The sequence below is a fragment of the Jatropha curcas genome, chromosome 9 (genome assembly GCF_041381405.1).
Source record: "Jatropha curcas cultivar XTBG-Jc1 chromosome 9, XTBG_Jcur_1.0, whole genome shotgun sequence".
Taxonomy (NCBI): Eukaryota; Viridiplantae; Streptophyta; class Magnoliopsida; order Malpighiales; family Euphorbiaceae; genus Jatropha; species Jatropha curcas.
This window is the reverse complement of record NC_143159.1, coordinates 4,734,359-4,757,545: the sequence shown is the minus strand read 5'-3', so window position 1 is coordinate 4,757,545 and position 23,187 is coordinate 4,734,359. Positions and strand designations below refer to the sequence as shown.

General features: G+C 34.8%; 3 protein-coding genes and 1 pseudogene across 7 annotated transcripts; 2 read left to right on the top strand and 2 right to left on the bottom strand.

The window, feature by feature from the left end:
- The first annotated feature begins 963 nt into the window (after positions 1-963).
- REN1 (Rho GTPase activation protein (RhoGAP) with PH domain-containing protein) lies at positions 964-14,238 on the top strand. Of its 5 annotated transcripts, none has more exons than XM_089725922.1 (24): positions 964-1,159; positions 1,308-1,451; positions 1,656-1,739; positions 2,108-2,144; positions 2,322-2,398; positions 2,573-2,643; positions 2,763-2,841; positions 3,780-3,924; positions 4,444-4,563; positions 5,801-5,878; positions 6,160-6,215; positions 6,297-6,366; positions 7,380-7,464; positions 8,143-8,386; positions 8,908-9,111; positions 9,248-9,574; positions 9,823-9,872; positions 10,826-10,886; positions 10,975-11,058; positions 11,834-11,947; positions 12,022-12,179; positions 12,335-12,398; positions 12,984-13,115; positions 13,407-14,238. In XM_089725922.1, the coding sequence occupies exons 2-24, from the start codon at positions 1,401-1,403 to the stop codon at positions 13,842-13,844; spliced, it is 2,829 nt and encodes a 942-aa protein (XP_089582048.1). In that variant the 5' UTR covers positions 964-1,159; positions 1,308-1,400; the 3' UTR covers positions 13,845-14,238. The 5 variants fall into 5 exon arrangements, with proteins under 5 accessions (XP_089582048.1, XP_089582049.1, XP_089582047.1 ...); XM_089725923.1 differs by having other exon boundaries at positions 964-1,240; positions 1,342-1,451; positions 1,656-1,736; XM_089725921.1 differs by having other exon boundaries at positions 964-1,240; positions 1,342-1,451.
- A 373-nt stretch (positions 14,239-14,611) lies between these two features.
- LOC149493499 (mitochondrial uncoupling protein 5 pseudogene) lies at positions 14,612-15,958 on the bottom strand (annotated as a pseudogene).
- A 1,845-nt stretch (positions 15,959-17,803) lies between these two features.
- LOC149493498 (uncharacterized) lies at positions 17,804-21,447 on the top strand. The gene has a single exon (XM_089725848.1). It carries the CDS (start codon positions 19,478-19,480, stop codon positions 20,759-20,761), a length of 1,284 nt encoding a protein of 427 aa, XP_089581974.1. The 5' UTR covers positions 17,804-19,477; the 3' UTR covers positions 20,762-21,447.
- LOC149493497 (Eukaryotic aspartyl protease family protein) lies at positions 21,308-22,836 on the bottom strand. The gene has a single exon (XM_089725847.1). The coding sequence runs from the start codon at positions 22,766-22,768 to the stop codon at positions 21,449-21,451; it is 1,320 nt and encodes a 439-aa protein (XP_089581973.1). The 5' UTR covers positions 22,769-22,836; the 3' UTR covers positions 21,308-21,448.
- Positions 22,837-23,187: the final 351 nt, after the last annotated feature.

Genomic DNA, 23,187 nt, shown 5'->3' with positions numbered 1-23,187 from the left:
AAATCTGATAAATGAGTGTATGTACAGACATTAGAGCACTGAATTATTAGTCCATTGGTGATGATGATGATGATGCTATTTGCAACAAAAAAGCAAATGAATTTTTCCATTTCATGCCATACTTCTTTACTCTCTATTCTCTATTATGGTCTTGCAGTTGCAGTCTTTTTATGCTTGCAAATATCTCCTTCAGTTATGTCCTTACTTTTCAAATTTTGCCCCACCTTCAATAGATAAACAGACTTTCTTTTTCTTTTTTGAAGAAACAATTCTCACTACAATAGTGGGCAAATTACTTCACATTTATCATGTTTAAAAAAAAAAAAAAATTTATCTTTCTTATTTCAATACTAGATTTAATTTAGGTCTTTGCGTTATTCATAAATAATGTTATTTTACTCGATTTACTCTAAAAATAATATTTGCAGATACATTAGTCTGGTATTAGAGTGCATGCATTAAAAATTAGCTAGCAAAAACTTATTTTCATGTTAGAATGAGAATATTTAATTTTTAATTTTAAATACTAAAATTTCTTTAAATATATATATTTAAAAAAAAAATTATCCCTTCCAAAATAATTAATTATAAACTGTTCTATTACAAAAAGACAAGACAATTAATCAATGAATTTTTACTTATAGTAAGGACGGTTTTATAAATTTAAATATGTAATAAGAAAAAAAAATATGAAATGAATTTTTTGAAAATACGTTTTTTTTTAGAAGGCACAACTTTGCTTGACCCCATATCTGTACTGTCCATTCAAAAAGACGTGTTAACGCATAACATAATAAGCTGCCATTGGCATGGCAATTGGCGAAGAACAGAAAGGACCTGCTCCACCACACTCCAAACAAACATAAATCTTTTATTTCGCATTAAACTAGACAGTGACATGAGTGGAAATTACATAGAGTACCCTTCTCATGCATATTATTTTCCCTCCAACACGTTCGGCGAGAGAGAATACTAAGAATACGGATGACGTGTACAGGTGCCGCATGTTAGGAGGACCCGCTCTCTATGGGGAGGTTTTTTGCTTGACCACCGGGTTTCCGTTGGAAAGAAAAATCAGTTCTGGAGAGAAAGAGAAAGAAGCCAGCTCCACCAGAGACAAGAACAAAAAGAAGGAAAAATATGAAAAAAATTCTCTAAAGTCTCTCTTCTGTTTCTATCTTTACGCTTCCTTCTCCTTTCTCCTTTTCCTTTTTGTTTCGTTTTTCTCCATCTAATCAAGGTACATTCTCAATTAAAATATTTAATTCTGCAAATTAACTGTTTCTATGGAATTTTATTGTCATTAGCTTCATCATTGCGGTCATGGCGGTGTGGTTGCAGAGTGTGTTCGGTTTCTGATCGTCAACTGAGATGTGATTTTGTGATTTGTGGATCAAGCCATGACTACGAGCAAGAACACGATCACGAATGCACACACAGAGTCGCCTCAGGTTTTGTTATTACAATTAGGTTTTTGTTTTCGTGATTACAATGTGATTCAACACAATGCCGCTCAAATCGTAGAATCTGCTTGTTCATGGCGCTATCTTTTTTTGAACTAAAATTAAAATTAGAATTCGTTTTGTACAGTGATCGCATGTCAAGTAGGGAAAATTTTGGCTACAGAATTGATGTTTGTGTTTCGTTTTGTGTAGGGAGATGGTGTTGCTCCTCAACCTCCTCCAGGTCCCCCGCCACAGGGACAGCCCGATGTTCGTGCTCGGGCTGGAAATGCGGTGGTTTAACTCTTTCCATTGTTGTTATTTTATTATTTTTATCTTTGTATATTTTCTCATGAGATTCGCTGATCACCATTAGTTATTGTCACCATCATTGTTGGTCATCATAACATTTTTTTGTCTTCCCATTTTTCTAACCTCATAATTTATATGGATTACGTGTGGATATTTAACTAATCCTTCATAATATATTATATGAAATAAATCTTGATAGTAGTTGCCTCATTTATGTGGACCAGTGTAGGATTTTATCCGCTAGTTCATATTAGATTTTTTGCCATCTAGTTTATTGCTCATTTTGATTTATAATCCCTTGTTTTTAAGATCCTAGGCATTTTGCTACCTGATGTATATAATTTGTGTTGCAGATATTCAAGAGTGGGCCTCTTTTTATATCATCTAAAGGTGAGTTGAATATGCACATCTATAGTCCAGTCACAATATTTAAATTTTGCTAACTCCATTCTTAATTTCTTATATGTAACATAAATATTTTAGGTACATCTGTCATTACTTTTGTGAGGATCATTGGCCTATTCTGAAGTTAAATTCTCTATTTTTTTCAATTTTTTTATTATGTAGGAATTGGGTGGACATCCTGGAAGAAGCGGTGGTTTATTCTAACACGAACTTCATTGGTTTTCTTCAGAAGTGATCCAGTAAGTAGTTTCACATATAGTAATAAATAAGGAATGTTTTTAATTTTCACCCAGCACCTCATCCAGGATTCTAACTAATGGAAATTTAGTCTCATTCCTCTCTCCTGCTTGCTGGTTGCGGTGTGGCATTTTTATAGTTGAATAAATTTCACCTACTATATTTAAACTTTCCAGAGTACTGCTCCTCAAAAAGGGGGTGAAGTGAACCTGACTCTTGGTGGTATTGACCTCAACAATTCAGGCAGGTCAGCTTGCTTTTTCAAATTAGACATCGTTCATTTCTGTTCATCCATTGTAATTGTTTCCACAATAGAATGAAGTCTAGTTTTCTAACTTCATAGTACTTTATTTGGATGATTTCTAGTGTGGTTGTCAAAGCAGACAAAAAGCTCTTGACTGTTCTCTTTCCTGATGGCCGTGACGGGCGAACTTTCACTCTTAAGGTGGTTCTATATTTCTTTATCACGTTTTCTCTTGAGATTTCGTGGTATTATTGCACAGATGAATAAATTCTTCCAGGGCTTAAAAAGAACTGGAGCTTAAGGATATTCGACTTATCTTGCTTGCAAAAATCTCATATAATAGTTTTTAGTTATTCAGTTCAGTTACTGGAAGTTAGTTCTATTTGTGATTGCTTGAAGAGTTGCTTTTTAGAAAGGATATTAAAACGGGTATAGAATAGGTAACATGATTTGTAATAACTTAACCAGTTAATGAATCAAGCTGTTCCTGAGCCATTCAAATCTAGCTCAAGGATTATCATTCTTAGCTCATTTAATAAACAAGGTTCAAAGTGAAGCTTGAGCATGATCCAATCACCCAATAAACAAGTTGAATTTTATTTTGCAAGCTGGCATTTTTATGCATTTTTATTCTAATTCTATATCATTCTTTTGCCATGAACAAATTTGCAACATCCTTTTTTACTTGTATTAGCATAAAACATGAAGTGGATTTTCTCATAAATGTTTGCAACAATTTGAATGGTTTAGATAGTTGCATTATGATATTAGAAATGGACCCAGAAGACTGTTTTCTTTGTAGGAAATTTTATGTACTCAATTAGTTTATATATATTAAGATACTGAACCACGGAAGTAGTTTGACTCTTCACACCCAAATTGACAGATATCTATATATTTTACGGGCCTTAACTAATTGCAAATATGAAAAGGTTATTACTTTCACTAATGCGGTTACTCCATTGAGTGTTTTTTATGATAATTGCAGAAAACTCTCAACAATAAATTGTGATTCCATTTTGGCTTCGTATGGAAATTTTGTTTATTGCTGCTAATGAATGGAGTTGCAGATCAGTTTAGATCACCTCTTCAAGGCCTTATTGAAATTTTGTTTACCATTTACATATGTTTGGATACAGGCTGAAACATCGGAAGATTTATATGAGTGGAAGACTGCGCTCGAAAATGCTCTGGCACAAGCACCAAGTGCTTGTCTTGCGATGGGGCAAAATGGTATCTTCAAGAATGATCAGCTTGAAGGAGCTAATGATTCTCCGGAACAGTGTAAGCAACATATATTGTTCGTTTTGCATTAACATTTTGTGCTTGCTGCTATAATTTTTTGTATTTGACAGTCTTGTATAGCCTAAACTTTTGCTTGATGTACCAAGACCCTTGAGTTTAACACTGCAAATACATGAGAAGCGAACATTTTGGACAATTAGTCAATTATTTCAAAACACTGATGTTTAAGTAAATCTATTCTTTATGCAAACAAGTAGCAACCCAACTCTCTATCAATTTTGTTCGTAATTTCAAGTAACAAGAATGTCAATATCACATGGTGTTCTCTCATGACCTTTATATATCATTCTTCCAATTTTTACTTTCCATTGGATCTTCATATTGGGCCTCCACTGTGGCTAAATTACTGGGCATGGAAATTCTTCAAAGTTTCTTTAGAGGCATTTGCAGCATTGGTTATTCTGTGATGTTCAGAACTTGGAATCCTATTCTCCATCCCGTACCCCTGAAATTTTTCACTCAGTTAAGATACTGACTCTTTGTTTTTGCCCCCTGCAGCAAAGGATAAAGTGCCTTTACAAGCTTTGGTCATTGGCAGACCAGTTTTACTAGCTTTAGAAGATGTTGATGGATCTCCTTCTTTTCTAGAAAAGGCTCTTAGGTATATAGAAGAGCATGGTAGGTTTTTCTTTCCCATGGTTGTTTATGATACCATTCAATTATATTTTGACATGTATTTTCTAAGACTGTATATTTCATATCCTCTCTACTCAGCGTGGAACATGCTTTTCCATTTTGTTGGATCGATATGTTTTCTTCGTGTGCCTCGACTATGCATGTATTGAGATGACATAATTGCTGAGTGGTCTCCAGCTGTGCCCAAAGGTTATAATAATCTCTTAGAATTTTATTGTGCACATGGCTGTAAATTAGTTTTACTTGAAATTTACCAAAATCTACTTGTCTCTGGGTAGTCTATGGGCTAGGGTTCTAAATAATGGTTGTTTCATAACATATCAACCATTTCGTAGTGGAATTTTTACCATGCCACTATTTTCCGCTTCTCTGCAAGTGATTTGCCAATCACCTCGAAAATATTAGGCAAAACATGAGGAACGATGCAAACACTTTAAAGCTATTATTTTTTGTTTACATCTCTGTGACACTCCAAGTCTCCCCTTTTTTTTGCTCACATGCAAATGGAGAGTGGGTCTCCATTTCTTAGTCTTGGAAACATCTATATTATATACTGTCTATACTAGTTCTGGTTTTTGAAAATCATTCATTTATGCAATGATGAGTGATCAGCAAACTCTTTCATCAAAACTTTCTATTACTTTATAAATTGTTCCTTTAGGTTACTCCTCACTTAATATCATAGATGTTTTATTATTTTTTAACTAATATTTCTTGTTTATTGATGATCGGAGTGATCTTGCTAATTGCTTGAAAAATTCGCAGCAATAGCCAATATGCAATGATTCCATGATACCAATTTCCTGTTATTGTTTCCAATTCTGTTATTTAGAAGCCTGCTGTGGATATTTTGTTGCTTGGAAAAGATGCATGTGATTTAGTAGTTGTGCGTTGATTCTTCAAGTTTTGTAGAATGCCTTGGAAGAAAATAATAACTTTTCTTTGTGCTTTTTCAATTCCATTCTTTTTGTTTTTAGATAAACAATTATGGATCACAGAAATATTTATGTTAATTTCCCTTTTCAATATTCTCTTCCAACTTATTTTTCCTTCTAAATATTCTTAACATAAAGCTTTCAGTTTCATGTAGAGGTCTTTTCGAAATCCATCGAGATCTCTGGCACGTTAGAAAAACCTCTTTTGCTATTGGTTAAAGATGGAAATATTTGTTTTCCTTTTCCCAATTTTTTGAATCTGATTGACTGAAAGTAATAAACAGGGGTCAAGGTGGAAGGAATCTTGCGGCAAGCTGCAGCTGTTGATGATGTTAAGCATCGAATTCGGGAATATGAACAAGGTTTGTTTACCAATTTTAGTTTTTCCCTGACTGCAGATGATGCAAGTTATCTTTTGTCACATTTCACATTTTAAATCAATTTAAAGTTTAATGTTTACATATTCTTTTCCTTGAAACATTTAACAAGTACTTCCAAGAAGTAAATTGTTGAGATCATATTTAATTAGTAAAGCTTTATTTGCTTATGTTGTATAGATATATAAGGCTGTTGCATCATATTGTAAATTTCGTTTGTTACTCTTTTATATTTTAAATGTTCTGGATCATGCTTTATCATATAGGAAAAACAGAGTTCGCTGCAGACGAAGACGCACATGTGATTGGTGATTGTGTCAAGGTATTTCCTTTTCAGTCAAAAGAAATGAAGTTGAGAGCATTTTGTTTAACCTTTTTATTTAATATTCTTGCAATTTTCCAGTATTTCCTCCGTGAGTTGCCATCGTCTCCAGTCCCTGCATCTTGCTGCAATGCACTGCTACAATCATTTCGTAAGTCTATATTGAAGTGTGTATTTTATTATTGTCATCTGATACTATGTTGCTTTATGTATTAATTTACTTACTATTATATGACAATGCAATTTGGAACTGCCAAAGTGCACTTTCAATTGATAAATTTATACATTCATTTATTCTTTATTCATTTTGCATAGAAAACTTGTAGAATCACAAATCTTATTTGGAGAGTAACGTTTTTTCTTCCAAAAATATAATTTTACTTCTGATGATTTCAATCACTTTTCAAGATTGAGAGGGATTTAGTTCTCTTGTTGGTCAAATTAAATAGAATATAAGGCGATGTTTATAATTTTGTGAAGTAATAAACTATGTTGGACAATGTAAATCAAAAGGATTCCTATATTGCATGGCTTTTGTATGCACTGTTCAAAAATAATTTCTGTAATATTCAATGCCATTGGTAAGTGGAATACAAGTTTGTGTAAGAGTTATGCACATTAAAGCATAAAATCCATAAATATAACTGTTCTCTTTTAGATAAATATTTTAATATATAGTAGGTGATCAGGTTAAGGTTTTACAACAATTGGATTTTTCAAGCTAGTTTTGGAAGGAAGCATTTGCCTAGATGGTATTTCTGAATCAATAGTAACAGTTCATGATTTAAAAATCCATGACGAGATTTGATCCATAGCCTACCTTGCACAAATTTGATCTGCTTTTCTTGGATATGAGACTAAGCTAAAGAATCTGGTCAAAGACTGGAATCTTAATGACTTTGTGTTGGTAACTTGTGATAGTGATAGGAAACACAATGAAAACGGAGTGCTGGAAATTTGTGATGATATATACCTTAAGCATTTGAGATATTAAGCTGACATTCTTGCTGTATAAAGTTGTAATCCTCTTAAAAAGTTCAGTGGAAATTAGTCAAGGAAATTGGTTCTGATGTTGTTCATATGCCAGTACATTTGGATGTTTTCAGTTCACTACGTAGTTTTTTAATGCATGTTTTCCCTATATTTGACAATTTCAATGTTTAGGAACTGACCGTGCCAACCGAGTTAATAACATGCGAGTAGCAATATTAGAGAACTTCCCTGAGCCAAATCGTCGCTTGTTACAAAGGTATTTGATGTCTCCTTTGTCTGTTATAGGGTATGTGGATATTCTGACATATACCTTAAAGCATCTGTAAGTTTTCTTCATTACTTTGTGTATTTTGGTTTCCCTCCCATCTTTGCTTGGGTTTTTCTCAGATAATTTTGACATGCCACTCTTTATTTCTCTATCTGCAACCACATGGTCTCATATTGGACCTTGAAAGATTCATAAATTCATACCTATGGTTTCTTAGGGTAGAGCAAAAGAAATAAGTGCTGAAGTTAGTCACATCACATGAAATATCTCTAGTGGCAGTCAAAATTCTTTGCAATGCCTATGACCAATAGGAAACTGAAAACTAAAGTAAAGATCTATTTGTCCTTTTTGTTGTATTTTCACAAGAACTGTAATGTGGAATATGGAAGGTGTGTGCTCTAAATATTCCTTTTCTTATTAATTTAAGCTTTTTCAAATGATAATTTTAAATTATACATAATTTTAGCCATTTGAATTAAGAATCTGCACTCTGTAGACTAGAATATCTCATCCATTTATGGAATCAGGAATGAACATGGTAATGTCTTCACTTTACCAAATTTTTTCCCCATGCAGAATATACTTCTTTTTCCCGCTTAAGTTTTGCTCTCTGCTGTAACTACGTTTTTGATTTTAAATAATTATCTCACTTTTCTGTGCGTTTAGAATTCTATTGATGATGCAAACTGTGGCCTCCCACAAAGCTGTGAATCGAATGAGCACTTCAGCTGTTGCTGCATGTATGGCACCTTTACTTCTTCGTCCCCTTCTAGCCGGTGACTGTGAAATTGAAAATGATTTTGATGTGGGAGGTGATGGTTCCATGCAACTTCTACAAGCAGCTGCTGCAGCTAATCATGCTCAAGCCATTGTTATAACATTACTGGAGGAGTATGATAAGATATTCAGTGTAGGCTGTGATTCTCTCCTTTTATTTTGAATTGCTTCTGATATGACATTATCAATCTAACATCAAAAGCATACTGATGTCTAAATTTGAATTATGTTTATAATGTTTTGGAGTATAAAATGATTACGGATAGACAAATGGAATTTGGAGGGGATGACAAGTTAAACTTAATAGATTTCTCATTTTCCTCTTCACATGAAGTCATTAATGGCTCTGAAGTCCATTTTCAGATGGAAAATGGTGCTAACATCTTCCTGATTTGCAGTTTCAGTTTTAGCTGCAATTACCCCATATTGTATGTTCTTCTACTTGGGTAGTAAAAATAAAATATTAGTATAAATGCTTGAAAAACTATATGATAACTTTATAGTGCAATAAAATGTGAATTTGTGATATTCTAGTTGTAATAATGAACTAATTAGTAAAGAAATCAAAATGTTGAATTTCAAGAATGATGGTATAGCTTCATCTAAAATTATTTTCCACTTCGTACTTTTTCTGAGTTAATATAGCTTCTTCAGGAAGGTGGTGATGTGTCCCCTGGAATATACTCTGACTCAGAAGAGTGTGGAAGTGATGATGAGGAGGTAACGGATGATGATGAGTCCTATGAAGATGATGAACCTGATGATGCATCCCAAGAATCTGATGCTTACACAGATGATGGTCATAACAATGCAACTGGATCTGAGAGTGGTTCCGGTGACAATCTGCCTGGCAAAAAGGTCCGTCAGCTGTACTTTCTAGCATAAACATTATTTCTGTACTATAGACGTGGAAATGTGGTTTGCACTGAGAGTGGTTGTATTTGGCTGCTATAGAAAATAAAGGTGCAGATTACTTACCCTAGCTGCTTCAAAGATGCAGGATTGCCAAGATATTAGCTGTGGTTCCAAGCCCCATGAAGTGGCTAATGATTCTATAGTCACTCTGGAGTCCTTAAGTGTAGTTCCAACATCATTACCTTCACATAGTGATGTACAGAGGAGCGAGAATGTTCTGGGCCAAAGTAATATTAATGTGGCAATGCGTACAATTGAGTCTGATGAATTATTCAGAGATTTTCCTAGGGAAACTACTTTGGAGAATAAGCAAACAAATGATCGACATTCATGCATTGGAAAATCTGTGAGCATGTCTAATGAACTTGCACACAACACTAAACCTGCAACTTGGGGGCGTATCACTGTGAGTATGTTTTCTCTATGCATCTATGTTTGGGCATTTCAGAATCAATAATTTCCTCCCCGCCTAGCATTCATCCACTTTCTTGTTCTCCCTTTTGCAAAAGGAATATGGGAAATTGGATTGCATATTTTATCATTTTTCCTGTTACCAAAGAATACTATTTTTCACAATGATTAGCTATTTTGATACGAGAGTATAATTTTTTTTCTTTTTTTTTGTTTTATATTTATTTTTGGACATGGATTCAGGCAAAGAAGAACCTTTCTATGGAATCCATTGATTACCCTTTAGATGATGAGTAAGTTCTCCCTGTTTCATATATATCATGCATATTTTATGTTCATATTAGCCCCTTGACACCATTAACTGTGTATGCGAAACTTATTTTGTTTCAATTTTTTAGTTGAGGGGTAAATCTGGAATGTCAGATAACTCTTGCTCTAAACATGATTCAAGCAAGACTTGCATGCATGAGAGAAAGAAAAGTAGGCATAATATGGAGCAATTTTTAAGACTTAAATACTAGGAGGAAGATGTTTTTCCCCTGATATCCATCTTCTCATTCCTTTTACATAATCAAAACGACCACTATATTCTGAGGAAATATGCTGCGATTGATGTATGAAAAATATTTTAGGATTTTTCTTTTTGAGAATTTTCAAAATCCTAGTTTTTCTCCTTTCTGTGGTATCTTTGTTGGAGTGCATGTTCCATTTCCTTTTTGTCAATTGGTTTCCTATGGTAGCAGACTGCAAACAGAAGCTCTAGATGTCAATTCTTAAACTCCTCTTTTCAAATCTAAAGTTAACCTTCTTTTTCCTGACGAACTCTATAATTATCAAGCTCGATTACTTTTTGGATTGTAAAATATGCAAGTTCCTTCATGATTACTGATTATAGTTAGGTACCTCTCACTTTATCCTGAACTCTGTAATTATCAAGCTCAATTACATTTTGAATGTGTAATTTCCTTCATAGTTAGGTGCCCCTCACTTTATGCTGTAGCTTTGAACAGTTTGACATGGATGCTTGTAGTTCCAGCATCAATAGTTCATCCATCTTCTTGGAGGATAAGGATATAGAAACTTTAAAAAATGCGTCATGTTTTTATTCTTGTTGCAGATTTTTTGTTCCAAAAAAAAAAAAAAAAAGAAATATTTGGAAATTCCATGACACCTTTCTTTAAGCAGTGTAGACAGATACTAGTTGGACTCCTGGTTACTTCCATCTGACTTTTTGACCTGAATGTAGAGATGAAATCCAAAAGCTGGAGGCGACTAAAACTGACTTGCAACACAGAATTTATGAAGAGGTGCATACTTCAGATGATGCTCTTTTTTAGTTAAGAGGGAAGTCTTCTGGGATTTTTTTGACAATAATTCACTCTGTTTTCCTTACAGGTTAAAGGTAACGCTGTTCTTCAAGCCAACTTGGAAGAACGAAAGAAGGCCTTGCACGAGCGCCGTCTAGCTCTTGAGCAAGAAGTACGTTCCATATGGGAGAGTTATGCTTTTCTTTTTGTTGTTATAATGATTTTGCCTTTGTTCCCTCCTTAGCTTACTGTACAAGGATATTTTTGTTGTCTAAGCAAGCTGAGGTGCCTGCTGAAATTCTCTTCCCCCCCCCCCCCCAAAAAAAAAATTTTTTTTTTTTTTCTTCCCTTCTTTGCAGGCTTGGTAGGAGATGTGGGAAGGGGAATGGATTAATTAGTTATACTTTGCTTGATATTTTTTATCATGAAGGAACTAGGAAACCGTCATAGTCACGCTACATAGAAAGAAGAAAATTATAGGTTATTTAAGTGAGAATATCATGATCAGTATATTTCTACTGCATGATTTTGTTATGCTTTTGTTTCCTTCTTCGATAAGTGATGCTACGACAAACATGCCTTACATTGTGAAAGAACCTACGCGGAAGAAGAAAACCTTTGTGATTTTTAGTAACTTGTTTACGTTTTCAGCATGACTTGAATTTAAGTTGTGGTGACTGAATTTCAGTAATTTAGAAGATACTTAGGTGAACGCAAAGAGATGCAAAAAATTGAATCTTTATGTTGATGCCTGGAATATGGCACTCATAGTTTCATGTATCTTTACTGTCTTATTGTTGTTGTTTTCTCACATATTTATAGTTGCTTCTGAGTTTTCATCAAGTAAATTCTATGGACTTTGTTGAAATGGTTTTAGAGTTTTTCCAATATAATGCTACAACTGGCAAAGGTGCAATTGTCATTGTAGATGTTAAATGTATTTGCAGGTGGCAAGATTACAGGAAGAGCTGCAAAGGGAGAGAGATAAGAGAACAGCTCTGGAAGCAGGACTTCACAAATCTCAGGCACACCAACCTGTTCCTGTTAACATTGATGAGAAAGTTAGTCCAGCTTTGTTAAGTGCTAATTATAATTTGGCTTCAACAAATTATTAATTTTGCAAAATGTGCTATAGTTGAAGGCTGACCTTGAGGAAGTAAGTCAAGCAGAGTCAGAAGTCACCAATTTGAAACTGGTGGTGGATGACCTGAGTGTGCAGCTGATTCAACAACGTGAGCTAAATTATGGTTCTACACTTGATTCAAGCATTCAGCCTGTGTACACTTCAAACAGGTGATCTATATACAAAACCTTCTTACTTCTTCTTCAAACAGGTGTTGTCTGTCTATGCTGATTCTTTTAGAAACACAGAAAATTAAAAATGTATATATTTAGTGTCTATGCGAATGGAAGTTGGTGTTGCTCAGGATAACATAGTTTGATTGCAGGAAAGATAAGCAGAGAGATACTGAAGCTATTACTACTTCACAGCTTGGAAGGTCAGCAAATAAGGTAGCTGCCACTTGGCATTTAATGTATATATTGTTGACAAGTCAAATTAGACTTTAGTTAAAAGATGGCATCTCTTTTAGTCAATTCTGGATAATTTTGACTTATAACAGATATCGTAAGGCTAATTTGTTATTTGGTATCTGTTATTAGCTTCCTCATTTCTTCTTGTGTTACTCACATCTTAAAGCACTAGTTAGATTCCATCAGTTTTTGCTTTTATGGTTTAATTTTCTGAAACATGACACTAGTGGTTACAAATCCTAATTTGGCCAATTTTGGCCATGTTCACAAAGGATATTGCTAGTACATGAGACTCTTCACTTTGGAACGTTTGTTAGACAATTGTCTATCATATGCAGCCTTTCCACTGCTGCCTTGAAGAGTGCCTGGCATTGTTTAAGCTAGTATGCCTTGTGATTGGTTTAATTAGATCGCTAATAAGCAAAAAGAAGCTGAAACTGAAATAAATAAATAGAAATTAAAAACTTCAAATGAAGCTAGCATACCTGTTAACTAGCACAGCTCTTGCCAATGTAAATTCTCTATTAACGTGCATTAATTAACGGTGGGCTTTGGTTATGACAGGATACCAGTGCAGATGACTCTTTTAGTTCACCAAACAAGTATTCATCTCACAGTCAGCATCCAGATCCAGTTCGTAGCAGCACCAACTCCAGGTCTTCATCCAGTTCCAAGAAGTCTGGCTTAAGACCTGAGGTAAGCCATTAAACTTTATAATTTTGTTGGAGTGGGGGGAAGAAGCATCATTTCAAGGGGGAAAAAAAATCAAACTAATGTCTTGGTGGTTCGGGTGTAAGATATTGTGTATGCAAGTTGGATTTCTGAATCTTCTAGCATACAAGTTCTCTACTTTCTCGCAGAACCATGAAAGTAATTTGCTTATTTCAAGTTGCCAAATTGGCCTGAAACAACTCCACATTTTACTTTCATGGAAACCCCTTAGTTCTAGTATAATCATGCTTCTTGCCACGCCTGTGTGCAAAACAGGGAGTGATTTCCACTACTTCTGCGCTGACAAAGTTGACAACCCGACTCAATTTTCTGAAGGAGCGGCGCAGCCAGCTTACAAATGAGATCATAGATAAAGGCCGTTCAGGTCCTGCAGCTCCAACTCCTAATAAAGTTATAGGCCCGGAAGTCCGTCAATTACCCCAAGTCCCAGACAAGAGCCAAGTTTCAGAAGTTCAAAATCCAGAAAAGGGTAGAGGCGCAGAGAGCTCTCAATATCCCCTGAACCCAGAGAAAGGGTTGGGTATAGAAGGTCAATCACATAAAAATTTTGAAAAATCTAAAAGATCAGGTAGTCACTTAGACGGAGGAAAATCTTTGGAAAGTCCAGACAAAGGAAGACCTGAAGGCCATTCTAGCAAATCTAAAGGATCAGGAAGCCAACCTCTAGCAACTCCACGAACCAACTCCAGATGATACTAACTTTATGATTCATTGTTTTTATGTAGCACATTGTTTATATCCTACCTTAGCAATTTAAATGAGATTGATCATGGCACTTGGAAAATGAAGAAGCTTGTGGGATAGCATGTTTGTTGGAGGTACTTGATGGCTATACTGAAAGATGTTCAAAAGTCCTGACACCCCCCTGATAACCCAGGTTGTACATATCAATCATCTCCTTGATGTAAGTTGAGATGCATTAGCTGAATTGTATTTAAGTTAGCTTCTGATTTTTTGCTGGTTCAGATTTGAAGCAGGATTCTGTTAACATCATTTTTGTATTTTGGATAAATGCAAATTTAATGTAAATTGGAGTTGTTTAGCCAGGCTCTTACAGGACCTGGGGTCAAGCCTCCACTTAGCAAAATCAGTTGCATCTCATCATTTTTGGAACTGGTTACTTAATTTTAGCAATTCAATAATGAAACTGGCTGCCGTTTGGAAAGCCTTATTGACCCCCTATTCATTAATGCAATACGTTTTTTTGCACTGACCAATTTCTCTAGTGGAGGGCCCCAGCAGTTAGTGCCTTCTTGCCGCAAATTGCACAGTTTCATGCACTAAACACCTAATGCTACTGCCCTAGGTCACAAAATTCTCGGGCAATTCAATTAAAACAGTCACCATTCAACGCAATATGCGACAAGTCAGATTCTTGATTTAAAAGGAGATCGAAGAATTCTTATTATTGTCAATAATAATTTAATAGCTAAATGGAAAATGCATATTAATTTCTCAAATAAGCCTCAAAACAATAATTAATTATTACTAATTTGTCGCGTCATCATCAAATTTGATTAGAAATCCTTGAGCAATTTTCTCACTTGCTCGAGAGTCACAAATAGAACTACAGTGAAAGGCCCCTGCCTTGAAATCGTAGGTATAAATCCTTTGTAAAGGGACATAATCCCTTCAGCTCTCACTGTCTTCATTGCACAATCAATGGCTCCATTATACGGTGGGGCCTTTCCTGGCTCAACCTTCATGTTCATAACCCTAGTCTTGATCACATCCACCGGATTTGACGCAACGGCCGCCACAAACCCTGCCGCGAAGCTTGCCGTCACGTGCGTTCCCAGCCCGTCCCTCATCACACCATTTTCCAAAATCGCTTCTTTGATCTGATCGTACGACGCCAGTTGCGACGCCGTCACGATCATCGCACGGTTCACCGTCAAGGAAGACCCGCGCCATAGGCTTGTGACTCCTTCCTGCTTCGACATTCGCGTGATGGCGTCAATCACTCCGTTGTAGTTACGCCGCTGAGCAAGAGGAAGACGTCCATCGGCTTGCATCCTCACCATCGCCACGTCGGCAGGGTTACCAACTGCCGCACCAATTCCTCCGGCGATTAATCCTGCGGTGATCTTACTCACTAGCGGCATGTTTCCGGTATCTGGATTACTCCATTTCTTTTTAAGAACATCGTAGAGGCCCATTCGAGTAGTGGAATAGAGTGTCTGACGAAGAACAGTAGCTGAAACGCCGGAAAACAAAGCAGCAACACCTTCAGATTGGACAATGCGAATACCAACAGAGACAGGGCCAACACGTGGCGGCCTCGAAGGCACATGGATTGAATTAGGAGGAATGACGGCAGCAGAAGTAGAAGAATTGAAGGCAAAAGCAGGGCGGAGATTGTGGAGCTGCGGCTGTGGATTTGGCAAGCTCTCGCCTTGAAGTTGCATGCGGACCTTAATCAGATCCAGAGGATGAGTAGAGCAGCCAGCAATAATCGAAGCAATCCCACCTTCAACGAAACCTTTGGCACCCATGGTTAGTAGCTCTCTTTCTCTTTACTCCTCTCTACTTTTTTGAGTTAAAAATCAAAAAATAAACCAATATTGTGTCAAAAAAAATTCTAAAAAAATAAATCAAAACTATAACCAGTTGGGTTTCAAGTCACTGGAAACGAGAAGATGAGAGTGGACGCTAAAAGCTATAGAAGAAGAGTGAGGGACTGTAGGCCTCTGAGACATATGCTAGAGAAAATAGGGCAAAGAGCTACAAAAGGATTTGAAGAGAAGGATGTTTTCGAAAGAAGAGAGTTTAGCGAGAATATATAGGGGTGCAATTGGTGCAGGCGAAAGGGAAAGGAAAGTGTTGAAGAAGAATAGAGTAGGGTGCGTAGAAGTGGCGGAGATACGCGGTTATGTTGGGGTCCATGTTTTCATGTTTGATGCCCTAAATTTAGGAATGAGAGGCGAGTGGACCGGTTCTTTTGCTTTTCCATCAGTATTTTATAAATTTTATTTCCCAGTTGTTAGCGTCCTCGGCCTGACTTTGACGCTACTTTTGGACTTCAGGTTATATCTGCTAACCCTCCTAATTTGTTTTTTTCCCACTTTTTTCCCACCTTATTGGAGTTTCGAGCACTTTTGTCTATAAAATTCTACTCCCTTCGCCAAATACAAGTTGTGTTAAGATGATTTTTTTTAATATGAATATAAATTATTTTAAAAATATATGAAATTAATTATATTTTTTAAAAATTTTACTCTTATTTATATTAAATACAATAATTAAGGATTGAGTAAATTATTTTTTAATTAATGTTTATTTAATGAGACAAAATTCAATGCGTATACTTTTTATAAGACTGAAATTGAAATAAAATAATTAATATTATACTTTAATATTTCAAAAAATGTCATTAAATGAAAAAAAACTGTTAAATTTAAACAAATTATTTTTCAGAGAGAAAAATACAAGAAAAAAAAAGTGCTTGTATTCTAGTACTATCTCTATTTTATAATATTTATCACATTTGAGAAAGTAATTTATTTTAAAATATTTGTGACATTTGTGATTCAAAAGAGTAATAAATATTTTTTTTCTTATTTATTCTTTATATAATAACAATAATTATCATTTCAATTTAATGATTTTCTAAAAAAATTAATATAAAATTAAAAATAATATAATTAATTTACTTAATAATTTATTATAATTTAAATAAATTAAATAATTATTATAAGGGACGAAAAATTTAAAACATGGAAGCTATTGTGAACCTGTATCGGTCTGATTGGACAGAAGAAAACGCGCTAAGCTGGCTAACTTATTTATTGCTGTCCGAAAAAGGTCTTTTCGACTTTGAGTCCGCAACTGCAACCAACCATTTGCCAACTAAACTCCTTAATTATCGAGAGACAAATATTATTTATTTAGAAAAAAAGGAAAGAAAGAAGAAGAATAATAATGTTTGCAATTGCTTAATAACAAACATATTTGTGATTCTTATGATAATAATTCTTTTTCTTGAAAAAATCTCCGGATAATAGTATTTTGAAATAATTTAATACAGAAACTTCCACATATTTAATATATACATATATATATATATATGCTCACAGCAATTTGAAACATTGAATCCGTCTCGTATGATATGCACAAAAGAATATATAAAAATTTCTGAATAGTGGAGAAGCATCAAATCAACAATAAATTACTGATACGAAGCTTTTATACGGGGGAGGCTTAATTGAGGGAGAAAAAGGAGATGTAGCCAAATTTCCTATCTAATTAAGCCTCATATAAGTCATGAGTCATGATCATGGTTGCCTCCCATTTGCCCAAATGGTATTTGTCACTTGACTTCTTTAACCCACTATCATCTAACTCAACACGTTTTTGTTTTTGTTTTTGGGTCAATGCATCAAATTGCTTTAAAGCTTTAGCGTTTTATTTTTTTGGCATTCTAAAGTTTTTCAGTAATTTATTATTATTATTATTATTATTATTATTATTTTATAATAATAAGCACCTTGAATCGCAGTCTTTAAATTTATTACTAAAAATTGTTATCTTTTAACTTTAATTTTTAAATTATTATTAAACTATCTTTGTTACATAATACTTGTTATTTTTTAGAAAAAATTTGCAAGCTTACATTTAAAAAAAAAAAATTTAGAAATCAATTAGATTTTCTCTCGTTCAACTAAATAGTTTTTCTATTAATATTTTGCTGAATTCTGATTTGTCAACTAAAGAAAGTCACAAAATACTTTTGTTTCAATTTCGTCCTTGCAGTAAAGCTGTCAAGTTTTATTATTAAAGTTTTCGATAATAATTTAATTTGAACATATAATATTTTGTTGTTTCTAATGAATTTCTATTAATAAATTAGGATTAATATTTCAGGTTCTATTAAGAGCAAGACTGATATTTCATCGCAATTTAACAAAAAAAAAAAATCATAATAACAAAAAAGACTATAAGTTCAATAATCAACATGATGAAGGGACTTCCTAATTATTATTATTTAAAAAAAAAAAAAAAAAGATCCTAACTTTTGAAATTTATATAGTAATCACAAGAACAAATTGTTACCGTGTCTTCGCATGAGAAAGTCAGACAGAGGAACAGAGCAGCCCTTAATTGCTTGTCTTGATTTTTCTTCGTTTCGCCCATTGTTAGTCTATTACCATGGACAGCCCAAATTCATGGGCTTACAGCCTGTATATTTTAGGACCTCATTAAGGGCCCGCAAATTGGTTATAACCCCACGCTAGCTACAAGCATGGCACGTTGGCCATTGGGTTTGAAATTTAGTAGAATTCTAATCGTCATTATTCAAATCAATTTTGTATTTCCTTTTCTTTTTATGTTGGCTTGAACTAAACAGATAGAAGTGTTGTTTTCACTTTTTAGCATGAAGGATTAAGATTTTTAATTGTGAGAGTTAAACTTAAGAATTCACTTTTTCTAAATAATTTTACCTTTACTGTTATAAAAAAAAAAAACAATAGTCACCATATTAAGGAAATCGTATAAATTTATTAATTTATAATGTTTATTTATTTGAAGAATAATGATGTACTCTGAAATTATTATTATTATTATTATTTTCTCCGTGAAAGCGATTGTGGTATATATTTGTAGCCATCTTAATACCATATCATGATGATATGTCATATTGAGAATCCTAATTTCCAACTAATATGAATATGTATGTATCGACTAATTAAAATCGTTAATAAGCATTGGCAACCGAAACTCGCTGTAATTTATTATAAAAATAAATAAAACACATTCTTTCAAGAGAGAAATCTGCAGTAACAAAAACTTAACAATGGCTGAACACAATTCTCGTAGGGCCAACCGTTCTCTCCCAAAAACAAAACAAAGCAAAGCTTCACGTGTCCTTCCCTCTTTCCCTTATATTTCTTTCTCATTCTCATTAACCCTAGGGCCTCTCATCCCCATAAAAATCTCCTGCAAACAAAAACTGAAAATTATTATATTTGTAAGCAAAGCAGGAAACACAAAGTCTCTTTCTTTGTCCCTAACATCAAACGGAAATTATTGACAACAAAAATCACCAAATTTTGGTCGGAAAATCAAGAAATGGAGCTTCAACAGTTAATGCACCTCATTTTGCTCTGGTATACTATGCAAACTACCCGTTTGGTCCTTGTGAGTGGAAATCACACTGCCGCTAGTTTACGTTCTCGCTGAGTCATTTCCTTTTCCTCTTCCTCTTCCATCCTTATTTTCTTCCTTTCCCTCTGTAAAGAAATAAAAAGATTTCTTTAGTATTTCCTTTTCTTTTTACACATATAGGCATTTCTTAGAAACAATAAAATTATTCTATTTGTATAAACATGTCTATTCAACTTCAACAGGAGTTCCAATCTTCTAAATGTCTCATTAAAATGAAGGCCTTGCCTTCAACTTGCTCGAATGGTGATACGTACTTGATCATCAAGCTTCCTCATTCCAGACTTTTGAAACTTTTCGCTCGATTAATTGTTTTGGCTTTCATTTTTGTTTCGTTCCCATTGTTTGGAAACATATTTGGTCTCCATTTTCCTTCATTGTCTCTACCAACAGTTATTCAGCCTGCAAAACTTAATCCACTACATCTTGATCTCTTGCCTTCCCTTTCCCGTGATTTAGCAAATGAAGGCCTTATTAAAACCGGTGATAAAGCTGTATTTATAAGCAATGGCGACGGTGGTGATGATGCCATTTATAGTTCTCAGATCCTAAATGATAATTATAATGTGGATTTTATCTCCATTTCTGAACTAGATAAGGAAACCATAATTTCTAATGAATCTTTGGATTTTGCTATTATCTATAGCTTCAATGTTGTTCAAGAATCTCAAGAATTCATTGATCGGGCCCTCAAAATTGGTGGTATATCAGTTATTCGATTAATCCATCATGATCCTTCATTTGTATTCAATAAACCATATAATTACAAACTAGTCTATATCAGGAGGTTTCAATCGACCATTGTTATAGCTCTGAGGAAAACAGCTTTCTCTAGTCATAATCATATAGATTTCAGCTCACAAAGAAAACTCTTTGCATATAGAAGTGAAGCAAGACACGCAGCACTTAACAACCTAGAAGATGTACTCTTAGAACCACCGCGATCAGCTTCAGGAAAGTCAAGTAGATACTTAAAGAAAACGAGGTATCTACCGGATTTATTAGGTGATTCACTAGAAGGATATCCACGGCGTGTGTTTATCGATGTAGGTTTGCCGGAGAAGGAAGGAGGAAGTGGCACTGGATGGTTTGCGAAGAACTATCCAACAAGAAATCTTGATTTTGAGGTGTATAAAATCGAGACTTTACCGGAGTCTTGGCCGGGGAAGGAGTTGCCTCAAGTGGAAGAAATAGGGATGTCTGGTTGGTTAAGAAAGAATGTGAAGGAAGAAGATTATGTGGTTATGAAGGCAGAGGCAGAAGTTGTAGAGGAGATGATGAAGAGTAAGGCAATAAGGTTGGTCGATGAATTATTTATGGAATGTAAGCCAAGAGGCCATGGAGGTAAAGGTAATAACTGTGGAGGTAGAAGGGCTTATTGGGAATGTTTGGCTTTGTATGGAAGATTACGAGATGAAGGTATTGGAGTGCATCAATGGTGGGGTTAAGAGAGACAAAATCTCTTCTTTTACATTCCCATTTGCAATTATTATTATAATTGTTAGGACTATTCATATGAGATTGAATTGGGACAGTCTAAATTTATTAGCTATTTTATTTATCTTTTCAAAAAATTACTGTAAAAAATTAATAACAAAGATGGTTATTAATTAACAAAATTTTGTACAATTTTTATTAGTTAACATTAGTACTAAGAAAAAGGAGAATATTTTAGAGTTATTTAGCAGATATTGTTAACACGTGAATTCATTAATATAGTGTTTGAACTCGTTGACACATGAATTTATTAACATAACGTTTGAACTAGTGATAGCAAGTTAATCCATATAACCTACTCAAATAGTTAGTACTACTTAAAAAACTAAATGCTACTAAAACAGTTAATAATTATTAAATCAATTAATTTTGCTAAGATGTTGGAATTGCGCATAAGAATTGCTCCTTTTATATGGATGAATAAATAGAACATAATAAGTATAATTAGCTAATAAATAAAACTGAAATTTAAGATATAAACATCACATAACACAATCTTATAAAAAGGGGCTACAGGACTTTTCCTATTTATTAAATCCACAACCTATCTTACAGATAATTGGGAAACATAATTAATTTTAGCAAACTAAAAAAAGGGAAAAAAAAAAAAAAAAAAAAAGATACAAATAAGATAAAACCTAATTGCATAGCTCGCGAGCAATTCCTAAGCGAGAATTAGGCACATCAAACAAGATCCTAAGGTTCTGTTGTTGCAAATTGGCTATAACATTAAGCACTGAGTTCACATTATTTGGCGCTGCAGCCATAGCCAAGCAAGCCAGTGAGCCTGCACTGCTATGTATTAAGCTGTTCTCCATAGGCAAAACCAAATTTAGGCCTGTGAAATGTAGAGTTATGGCTGGAGCTAATGCTTCATTTGTTGCTGTAAAACACGTATCAAATGCTCCTAAAGACGAAAATGGGCCTTTCACTTGTTTCCTAAACTCATCCCTGATTGCTGTATAAATGGGCTCAATGAATCGGGTTATAACCGTACCTGAATCAATAATGGTTCCAGCTCCCGTATTCGGGTCAAATTTTAGAAGCTCTGGGGCAATGTGTACATAAACCCGGCCTACGCTAACTCCGGTTAAGTTTACGTAGTATAATGATGGCCGGTGTGGGTTTCGTAGAAGTGGGGTGGTTCTAATGGCCCTGGGCTGACCCACTGGACCGAGTTTGAGTGAACCCGAGAAGTAATAGGATCTGAAACTGGGTAAACAATATGAAAATACACCCGAATAAAGGGAACTGGATTGAGAAAGAAGTGATAAGGATCCACGGCCCAAACCCAATAACCCTTGAGGAGGAACTGACCCACCCGAGACAGAGTTTATGCATCCAAAAAGAAAATTGGGGACTACATCCTTGGCTAATGATAACGAATCTTGCACTAGTGATGCTGTAAAGGATGAATCTCCACCGTAGGATTGGTTGAAAAGGCAGTAAGAGGTTCCGGTATCCGGGCATGAAAATCCACGGACTTGGGTACATTGGGCCATGGAGCAATCCAATGACCCGTAAGTAGAAGAGATATTTGTAATGAATGTGGTGGAGGAGCAACCAGTGCAACCGGAGCAGGGTACCCAAGCAGCATCATTACTAGTGTCTAAGACCATATTCATAACTTGACCCGGAGTACCCAATTTAACCCGAACCACATAGTTACCAATGTTTAGAACTTGTTGACCTGGAGCAATAGGTACAGCGGTGGTCATTTGGGCTTGTAGACTTGACAAGTACTTTAGCCGTTGTGGGTCTTTAGTGGCCATGTTAATGACTGTATTAAGCAATGAGGTCTCCTGCTTATGTGGGTTAAAAGGTGAGCATTTGCTATAGATGGGTATAATTGAAAGATCCGACTCATCTGCTTGAGAGGCACATGAGTCAACAAGAGCTCTTGTGCTTGAAATCAGAAGAGCAAATAAGAGAAATCTGGTAAAAGTTGCAGAGTCCATAGCTTGGAGTGGACTCTCCAAATTTGGAAAAAGGGCTCTTGCTTTGCTTAGTTATTGCAATTGTAGTATGTGCATGGAGACATTATATATACGAAGACGAAGGGATATAAAATTACTAAATACCCCTTCGATTATTGCTTGGGTTTTCGAACATACAATGACATGTATCTTGCATGCAAGATAGAACGTTGTATGGGGTCCACTTAGATCAAGAACGACACTTAGAATAAGCCGTAAATTAATCCCATATATCGAGATGCGCTATAAAAAAAAAAAAAAAAAAAATCCAACTTGCAAATTGCAAATGAAAAACAGACAGAAATATGCTCTTTTTAAGGCCCAGAAAATTTAGAAAAGGACAATGCTTATTATATTTGCTCGATAAAGAATGTTGTTGTCTTGTTAAATCTCTACAGTGA

What these genes read in the sequence shown, in the direction of transcription:
- REN1 (XM_089725922.1), top strand. Translation starts at nt 1,401, where the DNA reads ATGACTACGAGCAAGAACACGATCACGAATGCACACACAGAGTCGCCT. An exon ending in AACACAGAATTTATGAAGAG is followed by an intron (nt 10,887 to 10,974) that starts GTGCATACTTCA and finishes TTTTCCTTACAG; the next exon opens with GTTAAAGGTAACGCTGTTCT. An exon ending in AGTCTGGCTTAAGACCTGAG is followed by an intron (nt 13,116 to 13,406) that starts GTAAGCCATTAA and finishes TGTGCAAAACAG; the next exon opens with GGAGTGATTTCCACTACTTC.
- LOC149493498 (XM_089725848.1), top strand. Translation starts at nt 19,478, where the DNA reads ATGTCTATTCAACTTCAACAGGAGTTCCAATCTTCTAAATGTCTCATT.
- LOC149493497 (XM_089725847.1), bottom strand. Translation starts at nt 22,768, where the DNA reads ATGGACTCTGCAACTTTTACCAGATTTCTCTTATTTGCTCTTCTGATT.